The 24257-nt window shown below is 42.3% G+C and overlaps 1 protein-coding gene across 4 annotated transcripts in view; it reads left to right on the top strand.

Annotated features, from left to right (window-relative positions):
- GADL1 (glutamate decarboxylase like 1) overlaps nucleotides 1–24257 on the top strand; it is a 199150-nt gene that overhangs the window by 54059 nt on the left and 120834 nt on the right. For 3 of the 4 annotated variants that reach the window (XM_070072897.1, XM_070072898.1, XM_070072899.1), the window contains 5 exons: nucleotides 7419–7498; nucleotides 7621–7675; nucleotides 12606–12722; nucleotides 20377–20441; nucleotides 21103–21184. In XM_070072897.1, coding sequence (XP_069928998.1) covers nucleotides 7419–7498; nucleotides 7621–7675; nucleotides 12606–12722; nucleotides 20377–20441; nucleotides 21103–21184 — 399 coding nt within the window. Of the gene's footprint in view, nucleotides 1–7418; nucleotides 7499–7620; nucleotides 7676–10177; nucleotides 11860–12605; nucleotides 12723–20376; nucleotides 20442–21102; nucleotides 21185–24257 lie in introns of those variants that run through there. The other variant, XM_070072900.1, reaches the window with a different exon arrangement.

Here is a 24257-nt window from a genome sequence, read left to right as displayed (position 1 = left end):
TTGGCTGATTTTTTGTAATGTTTTTTTGGATTCAATCCTGTTAATTTCTTCTCTGGTTTTAATTATTTCTCTTCTCCTACTAGATTTGGGTTTGGTTTGCTGCAGTTTTTCTAGGTCCTTGAGGTGCGCTGAAAGCTCATTTATTTGGTACCTTTCCAATTTCTTGGTATAGGCACCTATTGCTATAAATTTGCCTCTCAATACTGCTTTTGCTGTATCCCATAAGATAACCGTGTATTATTGCCTACACGTCTTGGGAGAGATGCACTTGGAGGCTGACCTCCCTCACCTGCTAGGGGTTGACTGGCCAATGGCTGACCTAAGAGTGGCTCAGCTTGGATAAATCCAGTGACTTCTCTCTGCTCCATGTGTCCCTCTCCTTCAGCAGGCTAGGCTAGGCGTCTTCTCATGGCAGTGTCGCAGGTGAAAAAGAGCATCGAAGTATGTCAGGCCTTGTGGGTCTCAACCTCAGAACAGGTGCATTGTCACTTCTGCCTTGTTTGCTTAGCACAATAACACATCTGTGAACTCACATCTAATGTAGGCAAATCAGCTCCATCTCTTGAGGGGACTTGCTGAAGACTCACCAGGCAAAAGTCTGGATACAGGGTTGCCCTGACCAGTGAGGGACCATTAAAACAACCAGCAACCACATCATGGTCTCTGACTAGTGAGTTGTTCAGAGGTTACATTAGCTAATGCATGTGAAGAAGAGTCTGGATTGCAACAAGAAGTCAGTTAGCTGCTGTTGGTAGGAGAGGGATGATCCGGCTGCCACTAGGTGGGAGAGTAGATGGCCTCGCTTAAGTGCAGTAGTGAAATATCAGGGAGATTCCAGTGGGTGCCTCCCTTCCGCTCTGCCATTTATTCTACCCCAGGTCCCTGGTAGCAGCATGAGTTTAGCTTCTTCACCTTCTGTGGCAATGTCAGGACTCCTGTCAAAAAAAAAAAAAAAAGAAAAAAAAAAGAAAAAAGAAGTGGGCGCAATCTGCAAGTTCTGTGTCATTTCCAGCTGGGCTTTCTTGCATGTGTTGCTTTCTTCTAATGAGAAAAAGTCACTTTATTATTGCAAGGCATGAAAAGTGCACTGGGCGCTCCACAGTGTAAGCGAACATGACCACCCCCGTGCTCTCCCCAAGCCCCGTTAAACACCACAATTCTGGTTAGTTCATCACCAGAGCAGGGTGTTGAACACCACAGTTATGTTAGTTCAGCACCTTGAAGGCACCACCTTGTCTGAGAGTCCTTTTTTAAAGAATATTTATTGATTTGGATAATAAATATTAGTGAGAGGGAGAGGGAAAGAGAGAGACAGGGGGAGAGAGAGAGAGAGAGAGGGAGAGAGAGATCCATCTTGCATCCACTTGTTCACTCCCCAATTGGCTAAAACAGCCAAGTCTGGGCCAGGACCGAAGCCAGGAGCCTGGACTTTCATCCGCATCTCCCAAGGCAGTGGCAAGAGCCCAAGTACTTGGTCCATCTTCACCTCCTTTCCCAGAGGCATTTAGTAGGGAGCTAGCTTGGAAACGGAGCAATTTGATGATGGCATCACAAGCAGAGAATTGAATGTTGAGACGTTAGATAGACTCTCATAGATCTCCAATGCTGTTTTTTTTAGTTTTCTAATTCTTTTATTTTAATCTGACTGTATAATTTCCAGAGATTTGTTTTCTAACTCGGATATTCTTTTTTCTGCTTCACTGATTCTGTTGTTAAGAATTTCCACCACATTTTTTATTTGATCTATTGAATTCTTAATTTCCAATATTTCATTTTTATTTCTCAATTTCATAAGAAAAATTTTCTTTCATGTCATGTACAGATTTCTTTAGTTCATAAATTTGCTTCTGATTATTTTTAGTAATCCTATGATCAATTTTTTTAATTCCATTTCTGGCATTTCTTCAAGCTCTTCATTTTCACATTCTAGAATTGCAATGTTGTGTTCCTTTGGGGACATTGTGTTGTCTTCCTTATTCTTGTTTCTTGAATTGCTGCATTTATTTTTAGGCATTTGTGGAGATACTTGTTGGCTTATTTTTTCCCCCCTGTGATGGCTTTTATCTTTGTACTATGCCTCCATGGGTTAGTGGAGTGTCTGCTCTTTCAGTGAATACCCTGAGGTGTGTGGACTGTGTGTGGCCAGGGAGCTGTGTTCTGTGCTCCAGGATGAGGGAAGTGTCCAAGGTGATTCCGAAGTTGGGCCTGGTAAATCTCTCTCTCTCTCTCTCTCCCTCTCTCTCTCATTAGAAGGGAGGTTTGTTCAGCTCGTTGGCATAGTCTCACACTCACATCCTCTCCTCCAAGGAGACCAATGCCTGGGCGGGAGCCCCAGTGGTCGCAATATTCATCCACACTGCCACAAGAACTGCACAAAGGATCCATGCAGTCCTCAGTGTGAGCACGGATCCTGCAGCAATGACCCTCACCAGGGAATCAGGGAGCCCTGAACATGTGGAACTGCCCACAGTGACTGCCCAAAGAACCTGCCACACCCTGCACCCTCCTACACAGCCACAGTGTTTTCACAGTCCCAGCACACAAGGCTCCCACAGTCACGAGCACCCGGCCCCCTGTGAATTCTCAGACAAACTCAGGCGTCTCCTCTCAGCTGGTTGCTGGGCACGTGAACACAAAATGGTGCTCCTCCTCTCTCAGCTGGTCACAGGACGCCGATGCCGAGTGGTCAGGAAGAAACAAATGTGCCCCTTTTATTTCCCTCTAGGCTGGCAGGCACACTGTCCCCCATAGAGCTCCAAGCCAGACTCATGCTAGGCTCTTCCCTTAGTTCCACCATCATTGGCTTGGGCTGCTGCGGTCTGGTCTGGTCTCTCTTCAGTCTCCAAAGCTGGTGCGGAGGCTCTTGGCTGCTGGAGTCCTGAGTTGTGTGTGTCCACACCCTCCACGTAGGTCTGCTGTGTCCCTCTAACTTGAGTTTCCTCTGCCATTTTCTCACTACCTCTTCCCTGAGACTGCCCTTGCACCATGATTTTTTTTTAACCATCCTTCATTTGGTTTAAAACTTGATGGAGTTCTTTTCTGGGATAATTGCCCTGGAAAAGGGGGAAGAAATTATATGGACATCCCGATTATGGCATGGTGTTGTGGTTTAGCGGGTACTGCGATGCCAGTATCCAATATTGGCACAGGTTCAAGTCCCAGCTGTTTCACTTCCATTCCAGCTCCCTGTTAATGGCCTGGGAAGAGCAGCAGAAGAAAATTCACTTGTTTGGGCCCCTGTCACACATGTAGGAGACTCAGATGAAGCTCCTGGTTCCTGGCTTCTGTCTGGCCATCTCTGGCCATCATAACCATCCTGAGAGTGAACCAGTGGATGGAAGATTCTCTGTGTCTCACCATCTCTCTGTAACTCTTATTTTCAAAGCAAACATATAAATGAATCTTAAAATAAAAACCATAGTGAAGATGATCCTGGAAAAGACCAGAAATGCAAGTGTGCCTGGTGAACTGCGAATGAAAAGAATGGAAATCTCTTGTGGTTATGAAATCAGAACTTAAGAAAAGTTTTTTTTTTTAATTTCCAAAAGAAGACAGAATGTATACCTTGTCTTACACGCCAGTAAAAACTGGAGCCAGACAAACCAAGAGCCAAGTGTGGATTCCACAGAAAGTCCCACCACTTTGAGCACACTGTAGCCATGATTATATATGTTCACCCCCTCCATCCACACTCTGATTTGTAATGTTTCTCCTCCCCTGCTCTGCTGAGAACACTAGGACATAGTATTTGCATATGTGATTTTGTATTTGAAAAGCAGAGAGAGAGGGAGAGAGAGCAGTGTCTTGAATCTAGTGGTTCATTCCCCAAATGTTTATAATAGCTAGGGGTGAGTTGGCCACAGTCAGGAGCCTGGAACTCAATCTGGGTCTCCCACGTTGGGTAGCAGAACCCAACCACGTGAGGCATCACCTGATGCTTCCCAGGGTACACAACAGGAAACTTGAATTGGGAGTGGAGCAAGCACCTGAACCTAGGCATTATAGCAGGAGAGGCATCCTAAGTTGTCTTTTCCCTCCTAAACCAAACACCCACCCCCCATTATTTAAATTCATATTTTAATTACCACCTTAACTATTATTATACCAAATGAATCCATTTCTGAGATAAAAGAAGAATTAAAGGAGCCTACATTTACTAAACAGTTTTCAGATCTATGTTATTATTTTTGCTCTACCTCCCGTCTTATCTTTTTGATCGGTGGTCCAGTAAGTTTTCCTGTACTATTTTTCAGGTGGTTTTTTCCAGTTTTTATCCTGACCTAAATTAGTCTAAGTCTGTTCTGCACTATCAAATGCAGAATATGTGTGTTCACCGTGACGTCTTTGTTGTTGTTGTTGTTGTTGCAAACTGAAGGTTTTGGTTGTAATTCAACTGTTGATAGAGACCTGTAAGATTATGATGGAGACCCTTGAAGTGTCTATATCCAAGGTCATCTCTGTGGTGCTCAATGGGGCTCATACAGAAGGAGTCTATAGTGGAAAGCAATGAAAGATATCAGTCCTTTGGTGTAGAGCCATTCTGGGTTTGTAAACTTCTGGATAATTCATAGCACTTTTGGAATCAGCATAAAGCAGGATTGTTGTCTGCCACTAAGAAGTGAAGTGGGCAAAGAAACTTAGCTCCCAGGCCAGTGATCCATTGGCTTAGTTCCTTTTTAGCAGGGACAGGACTATGAGAAGGCAAAGGAGATGTCTCAGATGCAGTTCCCAGGGTTGTGGTTCTTTAAATTTGGGGCCTTTGTGCCTCACTCACTGCACCCCGCTCTCTAGGTTGGGATATTGTTGCATGCCTTCTCAATGGGCATCCTTAGGGTGTCCTGCAGAGCATGGGGCTGTGGTCAGTCCACCTGGATTTGGGCTCTGGTCTCTTTAGGAACTGAACAAGCTGTGTATTTTAGAAGAAGCCCCTGAATGTTCCATTTCTTCATTCCCTAAAATATAACCTTTGTAAGCCTTGCTCTCCCTACCAGCTAATTTGAGCATCACCATAACATTAGATGGAGTCCAAGTGTCCATGGGGGCAGCGAACATCGAGGACAAATCAGCAGTGCATTGAGAAACCTAAGATCATAGCAAAAACCCCGTGGGAATCAGAAAGTCAAACTTCTGCTCAGTGCTTTCTTTCATGTAGGTGTTTGCTGTTTTGTCTTTATAGGAAGGATCACCTGCCAGGATTTGTGGGTCTTCTGTAGATTTATGAAACCCACAGGAAAGTTGGGACTTAGAAGGAATGACTTATCTTCTGCCAGTGCACCATCTCCATTGGCTTCTGAATTGCAGCCATCTGGGTTTACCTTCCCTAGAAGCTACTCAGCATGTCTGCAGCAATCCCTTCTTCCTTTTCTTCCTATACCAGGGCTCTTTTCAGTTCCGTGATGCTTCGGTTTTGCAGACTTTTTTTTTGAAAAATCTGTCCCTATCCATTTGAGATTGACATCGGGCTGTACTGAGGTCCTTCAAGATAACACTGCCAGAGCTACTCTTTCTCTGATGACAAGGTCTTTATTTAGCACATCCTTGGTGGGAGATACTTTGCTATTTCTCAGGGGTAGAGCACAGCGATTTTTCCTTATAGGCAGATCTCCGTAGAAAGGCTGCATTTATCATCATGAAATCAATAGCTGTTTGGTTGCCAGGGCCCAACTCTCTTGTGAGAAATAACTCACCATAGCTATGCCACCTTAGCTATGCCAGACATGTTACCTCCAACCAGCCTGTGCTGATGTAGCAGGTAGAGAATTAATTACATTTTCATGTACATTATTACTCTTCAATATGCATATGTTCTTGTAACAACCGGAAATAACTGCATCCTACAGGCATTTTTGGCTGTGTCATATTTGATATTTGGAAATTAATTACTTAGGATTGCTTCATTTTTCCTGATGCTGTTACTTCTGCATTTATTTTTATAGTGTTAAAAAGGAGAGCTCCCAATAAAACTCTCGTGACAAAAGAAGGAAAAAATTACCACATTTGAGGGAATATATCAAGTTAAATGTGAAGGCATGACTGCTCTTTTAATGTATTCATACCTACAAATTAAATTACTTGGGTTTTTTTTTTTGGTACAATAATGTCCTTTAGTACCTTCATTTTTCTGGCATGACAAAGAATTAATTGACCACCTGTCTGCACGAATATATAAAGAATTACATCTCCAATGTTTGAATGCTAATTATTTTATAGATTTCATGCAGTTGGAGGAGAAAGGCCCAAGAACCCAAAGCACCTATAATTGTTTGCCAATAGGAAGGAGAAACACCTACTTTCAGAGCCATCAATTAGCCCCATTCATGTCACAGCCAAGAAAGTAGCTTGTCTATAAATTACTGTTATTTTTGTTATGATCCTAGCCATACCCCTGTGTGTGTAATTTCAGCTTTGCATTCAGTATTTAACAAGGTTGGTCAAGTGTCTGATCAGCATTTATAACCCATTGTTTGTTCTTGGAAATAATTCAATTCTTTTCTAGTCTGTGATTGCAATCTGTGCGATAGAGCTTTGCTGTCTCCTGGAGGGTTTCAAGTCTTCAGTGGAGTAGATCTTAAGTTTCCATCAATACTGAGCCCCGTTAGTAGCATCAAGAGGAAACTCTTCTCTCAATGGTATGAAAACCAATAGTGGCCGGCACCGCGGCTCAATAGGCTAATCCTCCGCCTTGCGGTGCCAGCACACCGGGTTCTAGTCCCGGTTGGGGCGCTGGATTCTGTCCTGGTTGCTCCTCTTCCAGGCCAGCTCTCTGCTGTGGCCCGGGAGTGCAGTGGAGGATGGCCCGAGTCCTTGGGCCCTGCACCCGCATGGGAGACCAGAAGAAGCGCCTGGCTCCTGGCTTCGGATCAGCGTGGTGCGCCAGCCACGGAGGCCATTGGAGGGTGAACCAACGGCAAAGGAAGACTTTTCTCTCTGTCTCTCTCTCTCTCTCACTATCCACTCTGCCTGTCAAAAAAAAAAAAAAAAAAGAAAAGAAAAGAAAAATGAAAACCAATAGTTTGTTCCATATGCTAGGCACCATATTAAGCCTTTTGCATGTATTAACCCATTTCAGTCTTTATCAAGCAGATGGAGTAGGCAGTATTTACATCACTGCTTTATAAACTAGCAAATTGAGGCTTAAGAAATGTACATGAATTTTTCAACCTCCTATAGCTATAACTTGGAGAACATGGAGTTAAATTCTGGTTACTTTGATCTCAAAGTCTCAACCTCTCTACTAAGGATCTCAATGATATTACTCTTTTTTTTTTTTTTTTTTTTTTTTTTTTTTTTTTATGAAGCAACTTTCCAACGATGGCAGTGCTCGGGCATAGTGACATACAGTCATTGAGATAATAAGCAACACTTTTATTGGCTGTGTGCTCACTTCCTTTGCTTTTCCCCTGCCCTTTTTAAATCAGAGTCATTACTCCATGAAGAAGGCAGCCTCCTTTCTTGGGATTGGTGCTGAGAACGTGTGCTTTGTGGAAACAGATGGAAGGTAAAGGGGGTAGGATCCAGAAGCCTAGTGGGGGGCAGGGAAAATGCACACTGTTTACAAAGCAGTACTACTGTCTGTTAACTACTAAACATAACTCAAAGTCTCAATTCTGTGTCCCTCAGAGGTAAAATGATACCTGCAGAACTGGAGAAGCAAGTCTGGCAAGCCAGAGAAGAGGTGAGAGGGGAGAAAGGGAAAAAGAGAGGGAGACAAAAACATATGTGCACGTCTGGGTATGTGAGAGAGAAGCAGGCAGTCAACCTGCTTCTGTGTGTGGGAGAGAGAAGAGAGCCCATTAGAATCACAATAGGGAAACTCATTTCCAGATGGTCTATTTCCAGGTGCATGGCTCTCCATGTTTTGTGGAGTTTCTCGGATGTTCTCATTCCCAGGTGGCGGGAGCCTATTAAGACACTGACATCATCGTATTCAGGAACCCTCCTCTCAGGGCTAAAGTGAGCCCTAAGGATGCACCTCTCCTCCCCAGGAGGGCCCACTCCCCTGCTTAACTCTTCCTATTGAAAAAACTCTGCAGGCCAAACCCCTCGTCTCTGGGCAGCATTTAAGACAGTTCCTGATTTCTTGGCCAACCTGTCTTCCCCAGTTGCTCCCAACACTAAGTCTATCTTTTACGGTCACCGCATATTGGGTCTCTGCTGAGTATTTCAGGGGCAGAATGTCCCCTGTTCTGTAGCTGCTAGAGTATATTAAAGCCACAGGTCCACTGTTGGAGAGAGCAAGGCATGGCCATGGTCACCTGCTGTAATCCAACCAAGGCTGTCCTGGTACCTGCTTTGTTAAAAGGTGGGTCATTATTTCATGCCAGTCCTTTTACTTCTTGGACCAAAAGCCTACTGGATTTTGGTGTACCTACTTTGTTGTTTCCCTCCTATCACACCATTGCCTGTACTCTTGTTGGAGTGTCATACCATTCTCCAGTAACTTTCCAAAAGTTAGCACCCAATCCAGCCATGACTGCTGATGAGGGAAAAGCCCAGCTTCTGAGCTGGGTGTGAACACACCTAACCCCCTAGGAGCTCACACTATGAGAAAAATGGGCTCCTTAAAAATTATGAGTCTTAAAATTTTATTTTTATCATTATATTTTTCACCTTTTTTTGGCATTTTCATGAAAATCCCCTTGTCCTGGGGTATGTTAGATCATTGTATGTGATTAGAAATTTTGTACTTCAAAATTCTGTCATTACTGCATAGGTCTTGGCTTCAGGTGTGTGTCTTTTGATCTGCATTTAATTATTTATTTTTAAACATTCAGATTACAAGTGGATTTGAGAGTAATCTCATGTTTTAGATGATCAGATTTTTTTAGCTCTTGGGTAAAATTTACATAACCTTATGAGGAGTTTGTTCTGTTGTTAACCACAGGTATTGCTTTCTTTAACTTCATCTTTTTCTGTGCAAGTTGCTATTGAAACAGACTTTCATTAAGTCATGAATGCTTGTCTGAGTGATTGTGGTTCCTGCATGGGTCCTGAGGTTCCTTCCTTCTTTCTTCCCTCCCGCTCTGCCGTCCCTTCCCCTTTCTCCCTACCCCATCACCATCTTTCTTTCTTTCTTTCTTGGATTTTTAACTTTTCATGATGGAAAACTTCTAGTCTATACAAAATTAATATAATGAGCCCCCATATACCCGCTGTGCGACTTCAGTAACCACTAGCTCATGCGCCTTTTTTGTTTTATCTACACACCACCTGCTTCTACCACCCTAGATTAGTCTGCAGCAAATTCTAGACATCATCTCATTTCATCTACACAGAGTTGAGTATTTCTGTAACAGATATTGTTTCTTCCAAAAAAAGCCATGATTATATTTAAAGAGAAAGGTTTATCAATATCATCAAATATTGCAGCTGTATTATAATTTCTCACATCATCTTTTTATAAATATCTGGTTTGTTTGAACAAGGATTCAAACAATGTCCCACATGTTGCATTTGATTGACATGTCACATAAATATTTTCTAATCGATAGCCCCCTCCTTCTATTCTCTCCACCCCCAATTGACTTGTTGAATAAATCAAGTCCTTTTTTTTTCTTTTTTTGACATGATGATTTTATTTTATTTTTTAATTTTTTTATTTAGTAAATATAAATTTCCAAATACAGTTTATGGATTACCTTGGCTTCCCCCCCCCCATAATTTCCCTCCCACTCGCACCCCTCCCATCTCTCGCTCCCTCTCCCATTCCATTCACATCAAGATTCATTTTCAATTGTCTTTATATACAGAAGATAGATTCAGTATATATTAAGTAAAGATTTCAAAATCAAGTCCTTTGTCCTGGAGAGTTGTCCACGTGGTGGATTTTGTAGATTACATCAAGAATTGGAGAATCAGCCTGCTCCCCTCCTCCACACTGTTCTGTTTAGTCTCTGTATTTCCTGGAACGTACAGTTAGATTTTAACTCAATGAGATTGAAGTTGGGCTTTTTGCCAGGCAAGTTTCATGGGATTTTGTTCTGCCATCACAAGACATCTGTGCCACTTTTAGTGATAGCATTGATTGATGAGGCAGGGTTGTTGGACTCTCCATGTAAAGCCCCCTGCCATTCTCACCTCACGGATTTTGCTACCATTGATAACCATTGTCTAGACCTATTATTTGGTGAAGGGGTGTTCTAATTCATTCTCCCATTCCTTCCTTATTTCCTGGCAGGCATTCTCCTCTAAAGAAAAATGTTCCTTCATCCCTATTTGATTTTCCTAAGGAAACAGTGTGTATAGACAAGACCAGATAAGTGCTATTGTCTTTCCCTTCATTTACCAATTTTCAAAACAGTGAGTGAGTTGCCTCGTATCCCTTAAAGAGGACCCCCATTTCCTTAGGTATCATTAAGAATTCATGTTTCTAGCATAGTGGATTTTATTCTAGTCATTATTATTTCCATTACTCACATTTTGTTTGCTTTGACAATGAAAATACACAACACTGAAATAATCCTAGAGTTGAGAACTTGAAAAATATTGTTTGTAAAAAAATGAAAATTGCCATAGGCCCATTTGAAAGTAGAGCAATGAGGTTAGAATGGCTGTGACTCCTCAGTTCCCTTTCAAGTCAGCTAACACTTGAACCCGGATTCACCTGGGACCAGCCTGGCATCCACTGTGAAATCATAGTACGTAAGGAAGAGTTTGTCTTTCTCCATAGCTCCAAACTCAGTTGTTTTCAAACAAGTTTTTCACTCACATTGTTTCAGATGTAATGGATAGTACATTAAGTTGTGTTTTCCCTGCTGTGATCCAACTCCTTGACCAGCAGAATCCCATTAAAAACCTGTTGAGCAGTGACCTTTACTTGACCATTACAGAGATCATGGCAGCCAGAAAGATCATGTTTCTAAAGTACTTACGACAAGGCCAGCCTACAGTGACCACTGCATATCTTGTGCCTGTTTGAAATAAACTTAGAGAACATAGCTCATTGGCAGCTTGCAATCAATACTGTTTCTGCTGAATTTTCTCATTAACAGCAGGAAATATAGGGACAAAAACATCTGAAAGGTCAAATCCAGATTGCAAGACTTTAATTTCTGCGCCTGATATTTATAGTGAGATTTTTTTTTAAAGGTGAGGAAAACTCATTAATAGGCTACAATAGCTTGCACAGGTATTTTCTCACCACTGTCAGGATGTCATATAGTTTATGAGGAAAAGCCCAGCCATTAAAGACATCATAAATGGCTCTAGTAAATTACTTTTTCTATTGCTTTTAATGATTGATGCAAATCTGGTCTCATTTCACTTAGGTCACCAACACAATAAAGACACACTCTGGTGTCTTGAGGTAGTTGAGTACAGGGAAGGATTTCAAAAGCCCATGGTTCCCTCCGGGCTTTCTCACCTGCTGGCCTGGTGCTCAGAGGTTTAGGTAGACTGGATGCCATGCACCACAACCGTCTTCCACCATGGCAAATAGAATAATTAGGTACCTTCCTTTTCATTCTTGCACATCTCAGTTTAGCCATATCGACCTAGCTTGCTGTCTCTGCCCCAGTTCCCATTGGGAAATAACATCTTTCTGTCCAAGGTTAGCTACATGGAATGAGTTTGGTTCAAACACAGCAAGTGCTGAGATTAAAGGACATAAAAGTACATTGCAGGGACAATGGACTACTTCATAACACTGAGAGGAAGAATACAGCTCCGTGCTCAGTGGAGGGAAAGTGACATTTACCAGGAGTCAACATTCTTTTTGCTTTTTCCTTGGCTGTTCTAGAACCTGAAGATTCTGTTTCCCATAATCCCATATTTGCCTGCAAGTTTTCCCTGCCTGGCAACTCCATAGTGAGAAACATGATCTGCCATCATGCTGGGATCCATCTATTTAGAAGCAACCTGGTAAACTTTTCTTCTACCTGGTTAGCAGAAAGTCCGCGAAAGGGGCCAAAATGCCTGGCTACCTTGACTAGGACTTCCATTCATTTCTGTGTGTGTCCCTGCATTCTCCCTCCCCTACTCCCACTGGCGTCTGCTAAAGATGTAGCCATCCGCTGCACAAGGAGAAACAGTCATGGTAGAAGTGATACAGGTTCTCTCTTCTAGCACATTTCAATGACTTTCTCTGTTGTCTCTATTTTGGAGAATGTATCCCGCTGAGATGGCCTTGTCCTTTCTGTTCAAATGGTGCTGAATTTGAACCTGTTCATCACCTTTGTTTAATAATTTTACTTACACTGCAAGGCGATCAGCAGAAGCGCGTGCAGGCTTTATCGTCAGTGCTGGGTGTGGGTCTTGCCATCCCATTCCTTTCTATTCTACAGAAGGCTGACGACACTGGCACTCTGAAGACCTGATGTGTTTCCCCAGGAAAGCACTAGGAATCACAGAGAATGTGACTTTGCAGGGAAGTTTGCAGGACAGAACACAAGGGACTGTTTTCATAGCATTTTCTTTCTCCTTAGCTGTTTTTGATGATAAGTGCCCACATAGTAGAGAAGCTTAAAAATGCCCATTGAATTGATTATTATCTCCAAAGGAACCAAAGAAGTCTCTGAATGCATAACCCTGTATGTCGACCAACCTACTGCGGGGCAAATCTCATGGTGACAATGACAATTTTCTTTGTCTGTGGATCCCTCTCACAGGGGGCAGCACCATTTCTGGTCTGTGCCACCTCTGGCACAACCGTGCTGGGAGCCTTCGATCCTCTGGATGAAATAGCTGACATCTGTGAGAGACACGGCCTCTGGCTTCATGTAGATGTAAGTCATCTGTGTGTACATGTGTGTTTGTCTGGTCTCTCCGTAGCTTCGGTAGAGAGCTTTCCATACTCTGAGGAGCTAGATGTGAGGACACTACTACTATTCTTTCTTTCTAATATGGGAGAAGTAAGCACACCATTTCCTGTAAGGCATAAAGAAGATTCCAAGACACCATGTAAATGTTGATTTGGTTTCCTGGATTCATTTGCATTTTCTTGTTTCCCGTGAATCATCTCCTTTTTTCCCTCTGGAATCTATCATCTTTGTGGTGGCGTGGTACAAGAGACACATTTGTGGTATGTAACCCAGAGGCTGTGATTTTTGGATTCTCTGCCTCTTCATCGTTAGCCAAGTCCCTCAGGGGTCTTCACTGGTAAAAAAGAGGTTGGCGAATGTGGTCTGTAAAGTATCTTCTAGCTCTAAAATTATATGATCTCAATCAGCTAGAAATGCAAAAGCCACCTGCATGATTGCATGCTCCAATTAGAGTAGGTTTTGTCTGTATCTGTCATAGATAATTACTTGAGAGGGATTGGTATAACTCATATTCTTCATAATTTTCTAACTTAAGGATTGTATGTTGGATTCTTTTCTCATTAATTTTGTAAGTCCTGGGGTTATTCGTCATCCATTTTTCCTTAAATATAATTTTTAACGTTCTACTTATCTGGAATTAAAACTCTGAATTCAGCCAGTCTTGAATGGTTGTTGTGCTCTTTGGTTTTTTTTCCTTTCTCTTTTCTTTCTTGTTTTGTGAAGTCAGGAGCTAATTAGTTTGATTCTACCAAAGAAAAGGGGCAGTTGAACTTGCTGAGATGTTAGGGAACTTGCTCTGGTGGGCAAATGGTTCCGTTCCTCCTTATGAGAAGAAATATTTTTAGACACGCTGCATAGAAGGTAGCTAAGCATTTGGGAGGGAGATATAGCTACATGCAATGTTATGGTTTGAATGATTTTTACCCTTCCAAGTAAAGTGCCTATGATATGCTATCAAGAGGATTTTTCAGCAGTTCCGGGTCTTCATTACATAGATGCTAATATTTGGAGAGCAACAGTAACATAAACTCTCTGGAGTCCCTGGCTCTATTAGCATGCCAATGGTAATACTTCAGGTAGATTGGTTGTGACCTCTTTAAGTGAGATTTTAGTATTTGTGTCGGTTCATGTTTCAATTTATAGCTCCCTGATTTTCATCGTTTTAGAAGCATAACAATACATTATGTCCTCACAGATAATATGAAGTGAGTACTTCTATAACTCTGGAAATAAGGGGAAAAATCAAATGTATCAGCAGTGATACTTAAGCATTCTACTCTCATAAGCGAGACATCAAATATGGATTATGTAGTTTATGTAAAACAGAGTAACTACAGCTGTTTCTAAATTAGGAATGATATTAAGAGATTTGGGGGCTTAGAGAGAACTGCAATTTATAAGGGAATGGAAAACTCGCTAGTTTTCTTAACAATTAAAGATTGGAATTTTGAAGAAAATATTTTGTAAGGAAAAAATTTAACACATTAAATTATTCTATTTGTACATAATAGGCATCAGCCTATCTGTCCCCTTAAAAATTCATAAACTCTAACATGGAGACAATATTCATCCATATATTGGCATTGCATGCATCAAATCTGTTGATAAAATTTTATTACAGGAGTACATTGCTTATCTTAAAGGAACTTTATATACCAGTGATCGTTTATTAATTTTAAAGTTAAAATATGAACAAAACCTCTGTAATTACTTTGACCTATTAGAAATCTTTTAAAGGCTATTTTAAAGTTCCTTTAAGATATTACAAATGGATACTTTATCTCTTTTTAAAAATGAAATTATGCTGATTTGTTCTTCTGAATTTTCCATTAAACTAAATTACCTTGCACACATATCATGTTTTATTCATTCTTAGATGCATTTTAAAATATATTTTAATATCTCTATCTCTGAAATTGGTAATTCAATGTCATTTTTTCTTACTTAGTGGGTACCTTGGGACATGCTTAATCGGACTTGCCCCAAATGGTGGAGTTAGAAACGTGCCAGGGGATTCCAATACAATCCCATCAAGGTTGCATGTACCAATGCCATCTCACTAGTCCAAGTGATCAACTTCAGTTCACAATTGATCACACTGATAGGTCTAAGAGTCAAAGGGATCACATAAACAAGACTAGTGTCTGCTAACACTAACTGATAGAATCAAAAAGGGAAAGAACGATCCAACATGGGAAGCGGGATACGCAGCAGACTCATAGAATGGCAGATGTCCTAAACAGCACTCTGGCCTCAGAATCAGCCCTTAAGGCATGCGGATCTGGCTGAAAAGCCCATGAGAGTATTTTAGGCATGGAAAGCCAAGACACTCTGGCAAAAAAAAAGAAAAAAAAAAAAGAAGACCTAAATGAAAGATCTCTGTGAGTGAGATCCCAGTGGAAAGAACAGGTCATCAAAGAAAGAGGTACCTTTCTCTGAAGGGAGGAGAGAACTTCCACTTTGACTATGACCCTGTCTGAATAAGATCGAAGTCGGCAAACTCAAAAGGCTTCCATAGCCTTGGCAACTCATGACTAGAGCCTAGGGAGATTACTGATGCCATAAACAAGAGTGTCAAATTGTTAAGTCAACAACAGGAGTCACTGTGTACTTACTCCTCATGTGGGATCTGTCCTTAATATGTTGTCCAATGTGAAGTAATGCTATAACTAATACTCAAACAGTATTTTACACTTTGTATTTCTGTGTGGGTGCAAACTGATGAAATCTTTACTTAATATATACTAAATTGATCTTCTGTATATAAAGAGAATTGAAAATAAATCTTGATGTGAATGGAATGGGAGAGGGAGCAGGAGATGGGAGGGGTGTGAGTGGGAGGGAAGTTATGGGGGGGAGCCATTGTAATCCATAAACTGTACTTTGGAAAATTATATTTAATAAATAAAAGTTAAAAACATTTAAAAAAAAGATTTTAATGCATATGTACTTTTTTAAAAAAAGATTTATTTATTTATTTGAAAGTGAGAGTTATAGAGAGAGACAGAGACAGAGAGAGAAAGAGGGAGAGGAGAGGGGAGAGAGAGAGAGAAATCTTTCATTTGCTGGTTCACTCCCCAGATGGCCTCAATAGCCAGGGCTAGGCCAAGGTGAAGGCAGGAGCCAGGGATTTCCCATGTGGGTAGCAGGGACCCAAGCAATTGGACCATCTTCCACTGCCTTCCTAGGCCATTAGCGGGGAGCTGGATCAGAAGTAGAACAATGGCTGGCACTGTTGCATAGTGGGTAAAGCCGCCACCTGCACTGCCAGTATCCCATATGGGCGCTGGTTCAGACCTGGCTGTTCCACTTCTGATCCAGCTCTCTGCTATGGCCTGGGAAAGCAGTAGAAGATGGCCTAAGTGCTTGGGCCCCTGTACCCAAGTGGGAGACCTGGAAGAAACTCCTGCCTTTGGATTGGCGCAGCTCTGGCTGTTATGGCCAATTGGGAGTGAACCAGTCTCTCTCTCTCTGTGTAACTCTGATTTATAAATAAATAAATCTTTTTAAAAAAACGGAGAACAGCCAGGATATGAACTGGCACCTGGGCTGGCGCCATGGCTCAATAGGCTAATCCTCCACCTGCGGTGCTAGCACCACGGGTTCTAGTCCCAGTTGGGGTGCTGGATTCTGTCCCAGTTGGCCCTCTTCCAGGCCAGCTCTCTGCTGTGGCCCAGGAGTGCAGTGGAGGATGGTCCAAGAGCTTGGGCCCTGCACCCGCATGGGAGACCAGGAGAAGCACCTGGCTCTTGGTTCAGATCAGCGCGGTGCACCGGCAACAGCGTGCCAGCAGCAGCATGCCGGCCACAGTGGCCATTGAGGGGTGAACCAACGGAAAAAGGAAGACCTTTCTCTCTGTCTCTTTCTCTCTGTCCACTCTGCCTGTCAATGAATAAATAAATAAATAAAAATGAACTGGCACCTGTATGGGATGACAGATGTTGCTGGCAAAGGCTTTACCCACTGCATCACAACACCAGCCCTCTAATGCACTCTTAAGCAACACAATGTGTTTTGTTAGAATATTTTGCCCCTAGTACCATTCTTCCTCCATAGGAGCACATGCCATTATGGCCTGTGTCCCAGACCAGGATGTTGGGACTGGTCCAGTTCTTCCTGGAAACTAAGGCAGTGATGGCTACAAAGCCTCATATTGCCAGTGAGGACTCTTAGCCTCACATCCACTCTTGAATCCAGGTCCCAAGAGAGGGAGTAAGCGTTGACTGTAATATCTTGGGCTTCAGAGACTGCCAGAACTTGATCCTATTCCTGCCTCCATCTCCTTTTAGCATGGGTTCTACTATCAATTAAAGAGAAAAATGTGTGGGGGCCAGCACTGTGGCTCACTTGATTAATCCTCCGCCTGCGGTGCTGGCATCCCATATGGATGCCGGGTTCTAGTCCCGGTTACTCCTCTTCCAGTCCAGCTCTCTGCTGTGGCCCGGGAGGGCAGTGGATGATGGCCCAAGTGCTTGGGCCCTGCACCCGCATGGGAGACCAGGAAGAAGCACCTGGCTCCTGGCTTCAGATTGGTGCAGCACCAGCCATGGTGGCCACTGGGGAGTGAAACAACAGAAGGAAGACCTTTCTCTCTGTCTCTCTCACTGTCTATAACTCTATCTGTCAAATAAATAAATTTTAAAAAAAGAGAAAAATGTGTAACATGAAAGGATATCACCTAGCATATAGTTCAAGATTAATAAATGACAGCCCCTACTGCTATGGAAAATCCAGTTCCTTAATCAGATAAGGGGTTGGTTGGATGCTTTTGCGAGTTCTGGAGCTGGAAATGGAGAAGTAAAATAAAAAGAAGGAGATTGACATCTGGGGTGTTGTTTTTCTCCTTTCAGCTCTTTGGAAGATTGAATTATGGATGACCTATTCCTAACTCTTCCTAACTCCTTTGTAAGCAGGTGAATTAGTGCCTTGAAAGAGTACATGTGATTGTAAACCTTGAATCTCTAGGGGTGGAGGACATTATTCACTTGTTTGGGGCAGAGGAGAATGTGTAGGGGAGTACAGGAGTCCTTAAGTAGTAGAAGTGTAAGGAATGAAGCAGGTGGAATAGGTGAGAAAGTCAGTGGGTATGGCTGAGTCTTACTAACTGTGACTGGCAGGTTCTCAATGAGTTTGGGGAGTGAAAAAATTGAGAAACATAGGTAACCTAGCATTTGGAGAGCTTAATGGCAGTAAAGGACCTAATGCATACATCTTAATGTTTGCAGGGGTCAAGATGTTAGAATCTGGATCTGAGGAGCCTCAGTGACCCCGACAGAATAATCTTTTGTTAGGTATAGAAGACAGTGCCTCTGTTGCCCAGCCACAGTTGTCCACAGTCCATTGTGAATCTCAGCAGGAAAGAGTGTAGCAAGAAGGGAGTTTGACCGTGGACTCCAAGTCATCCATCCTTTACCCAGGAATCTTTGGGATTCGAACCTAACCTATCCTCACGATGCATCAGAGTCACAAGCCTTCGGGGACTCTGTGGAGTTCTTGGAGTCCAGGGACTCAGGACTGGGACCAAGGCGAATCAAGTGAGGGTGATGGGGCTCAGACTTTAAAGATGCATTCACTCTTGTTTTATTTTTTTTTATTTATTTATTTATTTATTTATTTTTGAGAGAGAGAGACAGAGAGAAAGGTCTTCTTTTTCCGTTGGTTCACCCCCCAATGGCCGCTGCAGCCGGCGCACCATGCTGATCCAAAGCCAGAGCCAGGTGTTTCTCCAGGTCTCCCATGCGGGTGCAGAGCCCAAGCACTTGGGCCATCCTCCACTGCACTCCCGGGCCACAGCAGAGAGCTGGCCTGGAAGAGGGGCAACCGGGACAGAATCCGCGCCCCGACCGGGACTAGAACCCAGTGTGCCGGCGCCGCAGGCAGAGGATTAGCCTAGTGAGCCGCGGCGCTGACCAAGATGCACTCACTCTTAAAACTATGTCAGTATCCAACTCTGAAAATGAATTATTGTTTACATTGTATACCCTACTGATTCACTCACTTCACCCCCGTCCTAGCCTTGAATGAGAGTTGTTTTTGAAGGGAATTTAATGCCACAAACTGGCACGTGATGTACTTTTTCTTTACTGCCTTCTGATGAATATGTCTTTTGTAATATTCTGAGTATTATTCAGATGTCTGATTTCTTTTATCTTCCTTACATTCAATCTCACCACATCTTTGTCCATGATACTGAAATTTGCTTCTCTTTTTAAATTAAAATAAATAGCATGGCCTTTGTCTATATCCCAGGTAACTCTTGAGCTCACTTCCTGTCTAATAGGTCCCCATCATCCTTGATTCTCCCAAGTGACCAATTTGTAAGTTCTGGAAATTCCGCCCCAATTTTACCAGATGGTCACTTTACTTAAGTCATGACATTATCATGATAAAAATAAAAAATGACATCCTAAATCTGATTTTTAATACTTGCAAACCTTGGAGAATATATCTACAACCTTTAAACTTTATCTGTAAAAATGGAGGTAATAAGACTTCTATTCTCAAGGGGGTATTGTTAGGCTTAAATATACTTGGAGAGCATTCAAAATAGCCTCAATTTCTCTCACCAAAGCCATGCCTCATTGTAATACATATTAAACTTAAAGGACTGTCAATATTCAAGAACCAAAATTACTTTCCTTTTTTTTTTTTTTTACAAAGATGTGTGTATTTATTAGGTAGTCAGAATCAAGTGAAAAGAGAGAGAGATGGAAAAAAAATCTTCCATCTGCTTGTTCACTCCCCAGATGGCTGCAAAGGCCAGGGCTGAGTCAGGCCAAAGCCAGAAGCCAGGAACCATGTGGGTGGCAGGGGCCATCTTCTACTGATTTCCCAGGCCATCAGCAGGGAGCTGGGTCAGAAGTGGAGCAGCCAGGACACAACTGGCGCCCATATGGATGCCAGCACTGCAGGAGCAGCCTTACCTGCTGCATCTCAATGCCAGCCCCATTTCTTTTCTATTTCCTACATCAGTTCCTCCTCCCTTCCAGCTAGACGGACTGATCATTTCTTCCCTCTCCTTTCTTTGCTCCCCTCTCCTTTGCTCATAAAAGTTACCTCTGTGATGAGTAACATACTGAAGTCCAATTATCTCTCTTCCCTTCTTCTACCTTTGATTTGTAAATATTTCTGAAAGTCATTGGGCTGCAAAGATCTATGTTGTCATTAATTGATATGTTTCCCTGTAGCCCCTCCTAGCTAGCCCTCTATCCATCTTGCCCATGATGTTCCTGTCTTGTCAGATAGAAGGCACACCCTCAGCGCAGGTCTCATTATCATAGAGTGTGTAGGGCAAACACCAGCATGATGAAGCTGTTATCTGTTTTAGATCCTAAGCATCAGGAGGGCATGGGCTGTGTCTAACTGCTTTTCAGCTATACACAGCTCAGTTGCTCTCTGTATGTCAGTCTTTGTGATAAGTGACGTTACGTCTAAGGATTATTTAGGGACCCATCTGTTTTGAGTAAGTTCTGCTTGCCAGTGACCACATTTCCTGATACGCCAATTGGTGAACATGATATAAAACCAAGTATCAAACGACACAAACTGAAGGCACTTGGTATAGCTCACTTGTGAACACACAGTGGTAAACTAAACTTGTTTTTAAATATCTCAACAGGCTTCTTGGGGTGGCTCAGCGTTGCTGTCCAGGAAGCATCGCAAGCTCCTGCATGGCATCCACAGGTAAAGGCAATTTCCCACTTTGCAGCTGTCTTTCATTTATTTTTATTTATTTATTTGACAGACAGAGTGGACAGTGAGAGAGACAGAGAGACAGAGAGAAAGGTCTTCCTTTGCCGTTGGTTCACCCTCCAATGGCCGCTTCGGCCGGTGCACCGCGCTGATCCGATGGCAGGAGCCAGGTGCTTCTCCTGGTCTCCCATGGGGTGCAGGGCCCAAGCACTTGGGCCATCCTCCACTGCACTCCCGGGCCACAGCAGAGAGCTGGCCTGGAAGAGGGCCAACCGGGACAGAATCCGGCACCCCGACTGGGACTAGAACCTGGTGTGCCGGCGCCATAGGCGGAGGATTAGCCTAGTGAGCCGCGGCGCTGGCTTGCAGCTGACTTTTATTTAGGCAATGACATCTCTTAGGATTTTGCACATCCAAGCCGTACTTTGAAAATGGCAAAAGCAAAGCAATTGTTTTGCTTACAAACAACAACAACCCAAAACGAAACCCTCAAACCTCTCCATATTCCCACAACCACTCAGACTAGGCATCCTGTAGAACAGTAGCTTGTGTGCATCCTCACTGGGATGCGGCTGGTGAACGTCTCCTCTCTGCCTTTACAAACCAAGTGCGTCTCCTGCCTGCTCTGCCCTTTCTTTGTTTAACACAACAGGGCTGATTCGGTGGCCTGGAACCCACACAAGATGCTGATGGCTGGAATCCAGTGCTGTGCTCTCCTCGTGAAAGACCACTCTGTGAGTTTTCCTCTAGAGTCCTTGAGGTTGGAGGGGGTCAATCAGCGTGTCTGCTCCCACCTGTGCTTTGCTGGCCTGGGCCAGGTACACATGAAAGTCTTTGGTAAATGGTGATGGCCTTGGTGAAAGTTTGAGTGTTCCTGCTCAGGTAAATTTGTGGATTTGGTATTATATAATCTCATTAATTACAGCTAAACGGTCTCTCCCATCCTCGTTGGGATTGTATTTTAAAACTCAGTTTTCAATGTTGCCAAGATCTTTTCTTCTCCTTGATTAAGTCTGGGATTTAAGTTATTTTGAAACTTCTGCTGAGAAAAGTGGAACAGATGTGTGTCATACATTAAATTGGATGCTTAATGTGCTTATCTCAGGCTTAACAGCCCATTGCTGTGGGAAGATGTTAGTTCAGGGTTGATCAAGAAACCCTGATTGATTAAGGGATGGCTGGTCACAAGTAGTTTGTCATTAACTTCATCGGAAACAGTGGTAAGTGTTGGACAATGGTCTGGATTTCTGTGAGGCAAGTGGGAAAGAGTTGTTGAAGTCTTTCTTGGCCAGGGAGACAAACTCCATGTTTTCCATGGGTTAAATCAGGATCTTTGTGGGCAGTGGCCCAAGCTGAGAAGTGCTGCTTCATTCTTAGAAATGCCTCGCTAAGATCTGTGTTCAGCATGTGGGTGATCTTTCTCAGCCATCTGTTTACATTTTTTTCTTAGGGGACTCCCTTTGCCAATGGAAAAGTCACTTTCTGTCTTTAAGGGATTTTTATTTCAAATGAGAAGCATATTTAAAACCAATCTTGCATGTGTGAATGTTTACAACTCTTAGAAAAATGGTTTTAATGATATTTGTGGAATTGTGCCCCATGTGCTTTGACATGACCACACAGAATGTCCATCAGAAACTGGGAACGGCTTTGGCATCTCTTCAAATAGTCACTCTCAGGTGTATGAATCGGTATCGATTCCTTGGTGTGTTATTACATTGTCTAGAGTTGAATGTATTCATTAGTATTTAAATAATTCTAACTTAACGTTTAACTTGTGGACTATTTATAACTGAAAGGTAATGTAAGATTAGTATATCATTTGTGAACCAAAGAATCATATTTAGGTCATGAAACAAGGGAGTCGTCTCAAGTTTCTGTTTGGACTGGAGACAGAAACACAACAGCATCAAGCATCCTTTGTATGCCAAGCATTTGCATTTGCTTTGCCCCTAATCAGCCAATCCGAATAACAAATTGATCTGTTGGCTCCATGCTTCTCAGGAGTGGGAAGTTTAGGAAAAAAAATGTTATGGCTACTCTTATAAGTAACTTCCTAGTTGTTAGTCATTTTTTCTTGTTGAAGGATATTTGACTGATTAAGAATCAATTTACATTTATGTACCCAAGGCAATTTACATTTTTCTGGATCATATAACTCCTTCACAGGGCTTAAAATTTTTTATTTATTTCATTTTTTAAAAAAAGAATTAACTCTTGGATGTCAATGACACAGTAATATTCGTGTCTACCCTTATGGCAGGAACTAAGAGGTTTGGAGAATTCCATTCCAAATATAAAGAACCAAACACTTTTCTTTTAAACTTTTATTTAGTAAATATAATTTTCCAAAGTACAGTTTATGGATTACAATGGCTTTTTTCCCCCCGACAACTTCCCTCCCACCCGCACCCCTCCCATCTCCTACTCCCTCTCCCATTCCATTCACATCAAGATTCATTTTCAATTCTCTTTATATACAGAAGATCGATTTAGTATATATTAAGTACAGATTTCATCAGTTTGCACCCACACAGAACATAAAGTGTAAAATACTGTTTGAGTACTAGTTATAGCATTAATTCACATTGGACAACACATTAAGGACAGAGATCCCACATAAGGAGTAAGTACACAGTGACTCCTGTTGTTGACTTAACAATTTGACACTCTTGTTTATGGCGTCAGAAATCTCCCTAGGCTCTAGTCATGAGTTTCTAAGGCTATGGACCAAACATTTTCAAACAATTGCCTATTCTTTTTTATGATGTACAGATTATGAGATGTGAGATATGGCAATCAGGAAAAAGTTTTGTGTTGGCAGTATTGTGTCTCCATTGTACCCATCCAGTACTTCTTTGTCCTGTTTCATGTTAATATATTCATTCCTTTGACTGACATTAACTGATCTGTGTAGGACAGGCACTATGCTGATTCTAGGCTGATAACAGTGAATACAGAAGACATTCCCCACAGTCAGTGTTTACGGCATCACAGAGAAGTTACCGAGCAAAATGTGAATATTTAATTATGTAATTGTTGTTTTTCAAAGTGTGTTGAAGAATTTTACACTGTAACAATCAACAGTTCCAACTTCCTTCTCTTCTTGCTCATCCCATTACTCATCCAACCAACCTCCCTTCCAGTCATCATATGACACTGATCTGGCCAAGGTGACGTAGGGGAGTGGTGATGAGGACTTTAGGGAATCATTTTACTCTCTGATAGAGGTGACAGGTGCAACAGGAGCATGGTCTTCCCTGTTTCTTCCACTTTGAATACAGTGGTGTCAGAGCACAACTCATGGATCTCTCATAGCCACCCTTTGATCACAAGCAATGACCCTAAGTTAAAAAGTGAACATACACAGAAAGGCAGAGAGAAAGGAATGAGTTTTGGCCTGGAATCATGATTTTAAAATGTTGTACCAACCCTGGGATTGCCTTTTTACAAATATTTTTGTGATATGAGATAATTGTATTATTGATGGAACCATCTCCATGGAATAATGTGTAAGTCATAGCCAGGAACACAGAAAAAGTAGTACTTTGAAAATATAAAGCAGGGAGACCTAGCTGTTCCAAGTGGAAGGAACAGCATTTACAAATTGAGAAAGGAAAGTCCTTTATTAATTTCAGAAATGGAAAGAAGTCTATTGTAGCTGAAGCACGAGAATAATGTGAAGATTGACGTAAGACTGAGGTATTGGGTGAAGAGTATTAGCTTATATAAAGATTGCCCTCAGTGTGTATAAGCACCTAGAATTCATTTAAGTAGGTTTGGCATAGGGGTTGAGATGGATGCCTG

Source organism: Oryctolagus cuniculus, chromosome 4 (genome assembly GCF_964237555.1).
Source record: "Oryctolagus cuniculus chromosome 4, mOryCun1.1, whole genome shotgun sequence".
Taxonomy (NCBI): Eukaryota; Metazoa; Chordata; class Mammalia; order Lagomorpha; family Leporidae; genus Oryctolagus; species Oryctolagus cuniculus.
The sequence above is the reverse complement of the archived record's forward strand: the minus strand, read 5'-3'. Positions and strand labels throughout refer to the sequence as shown.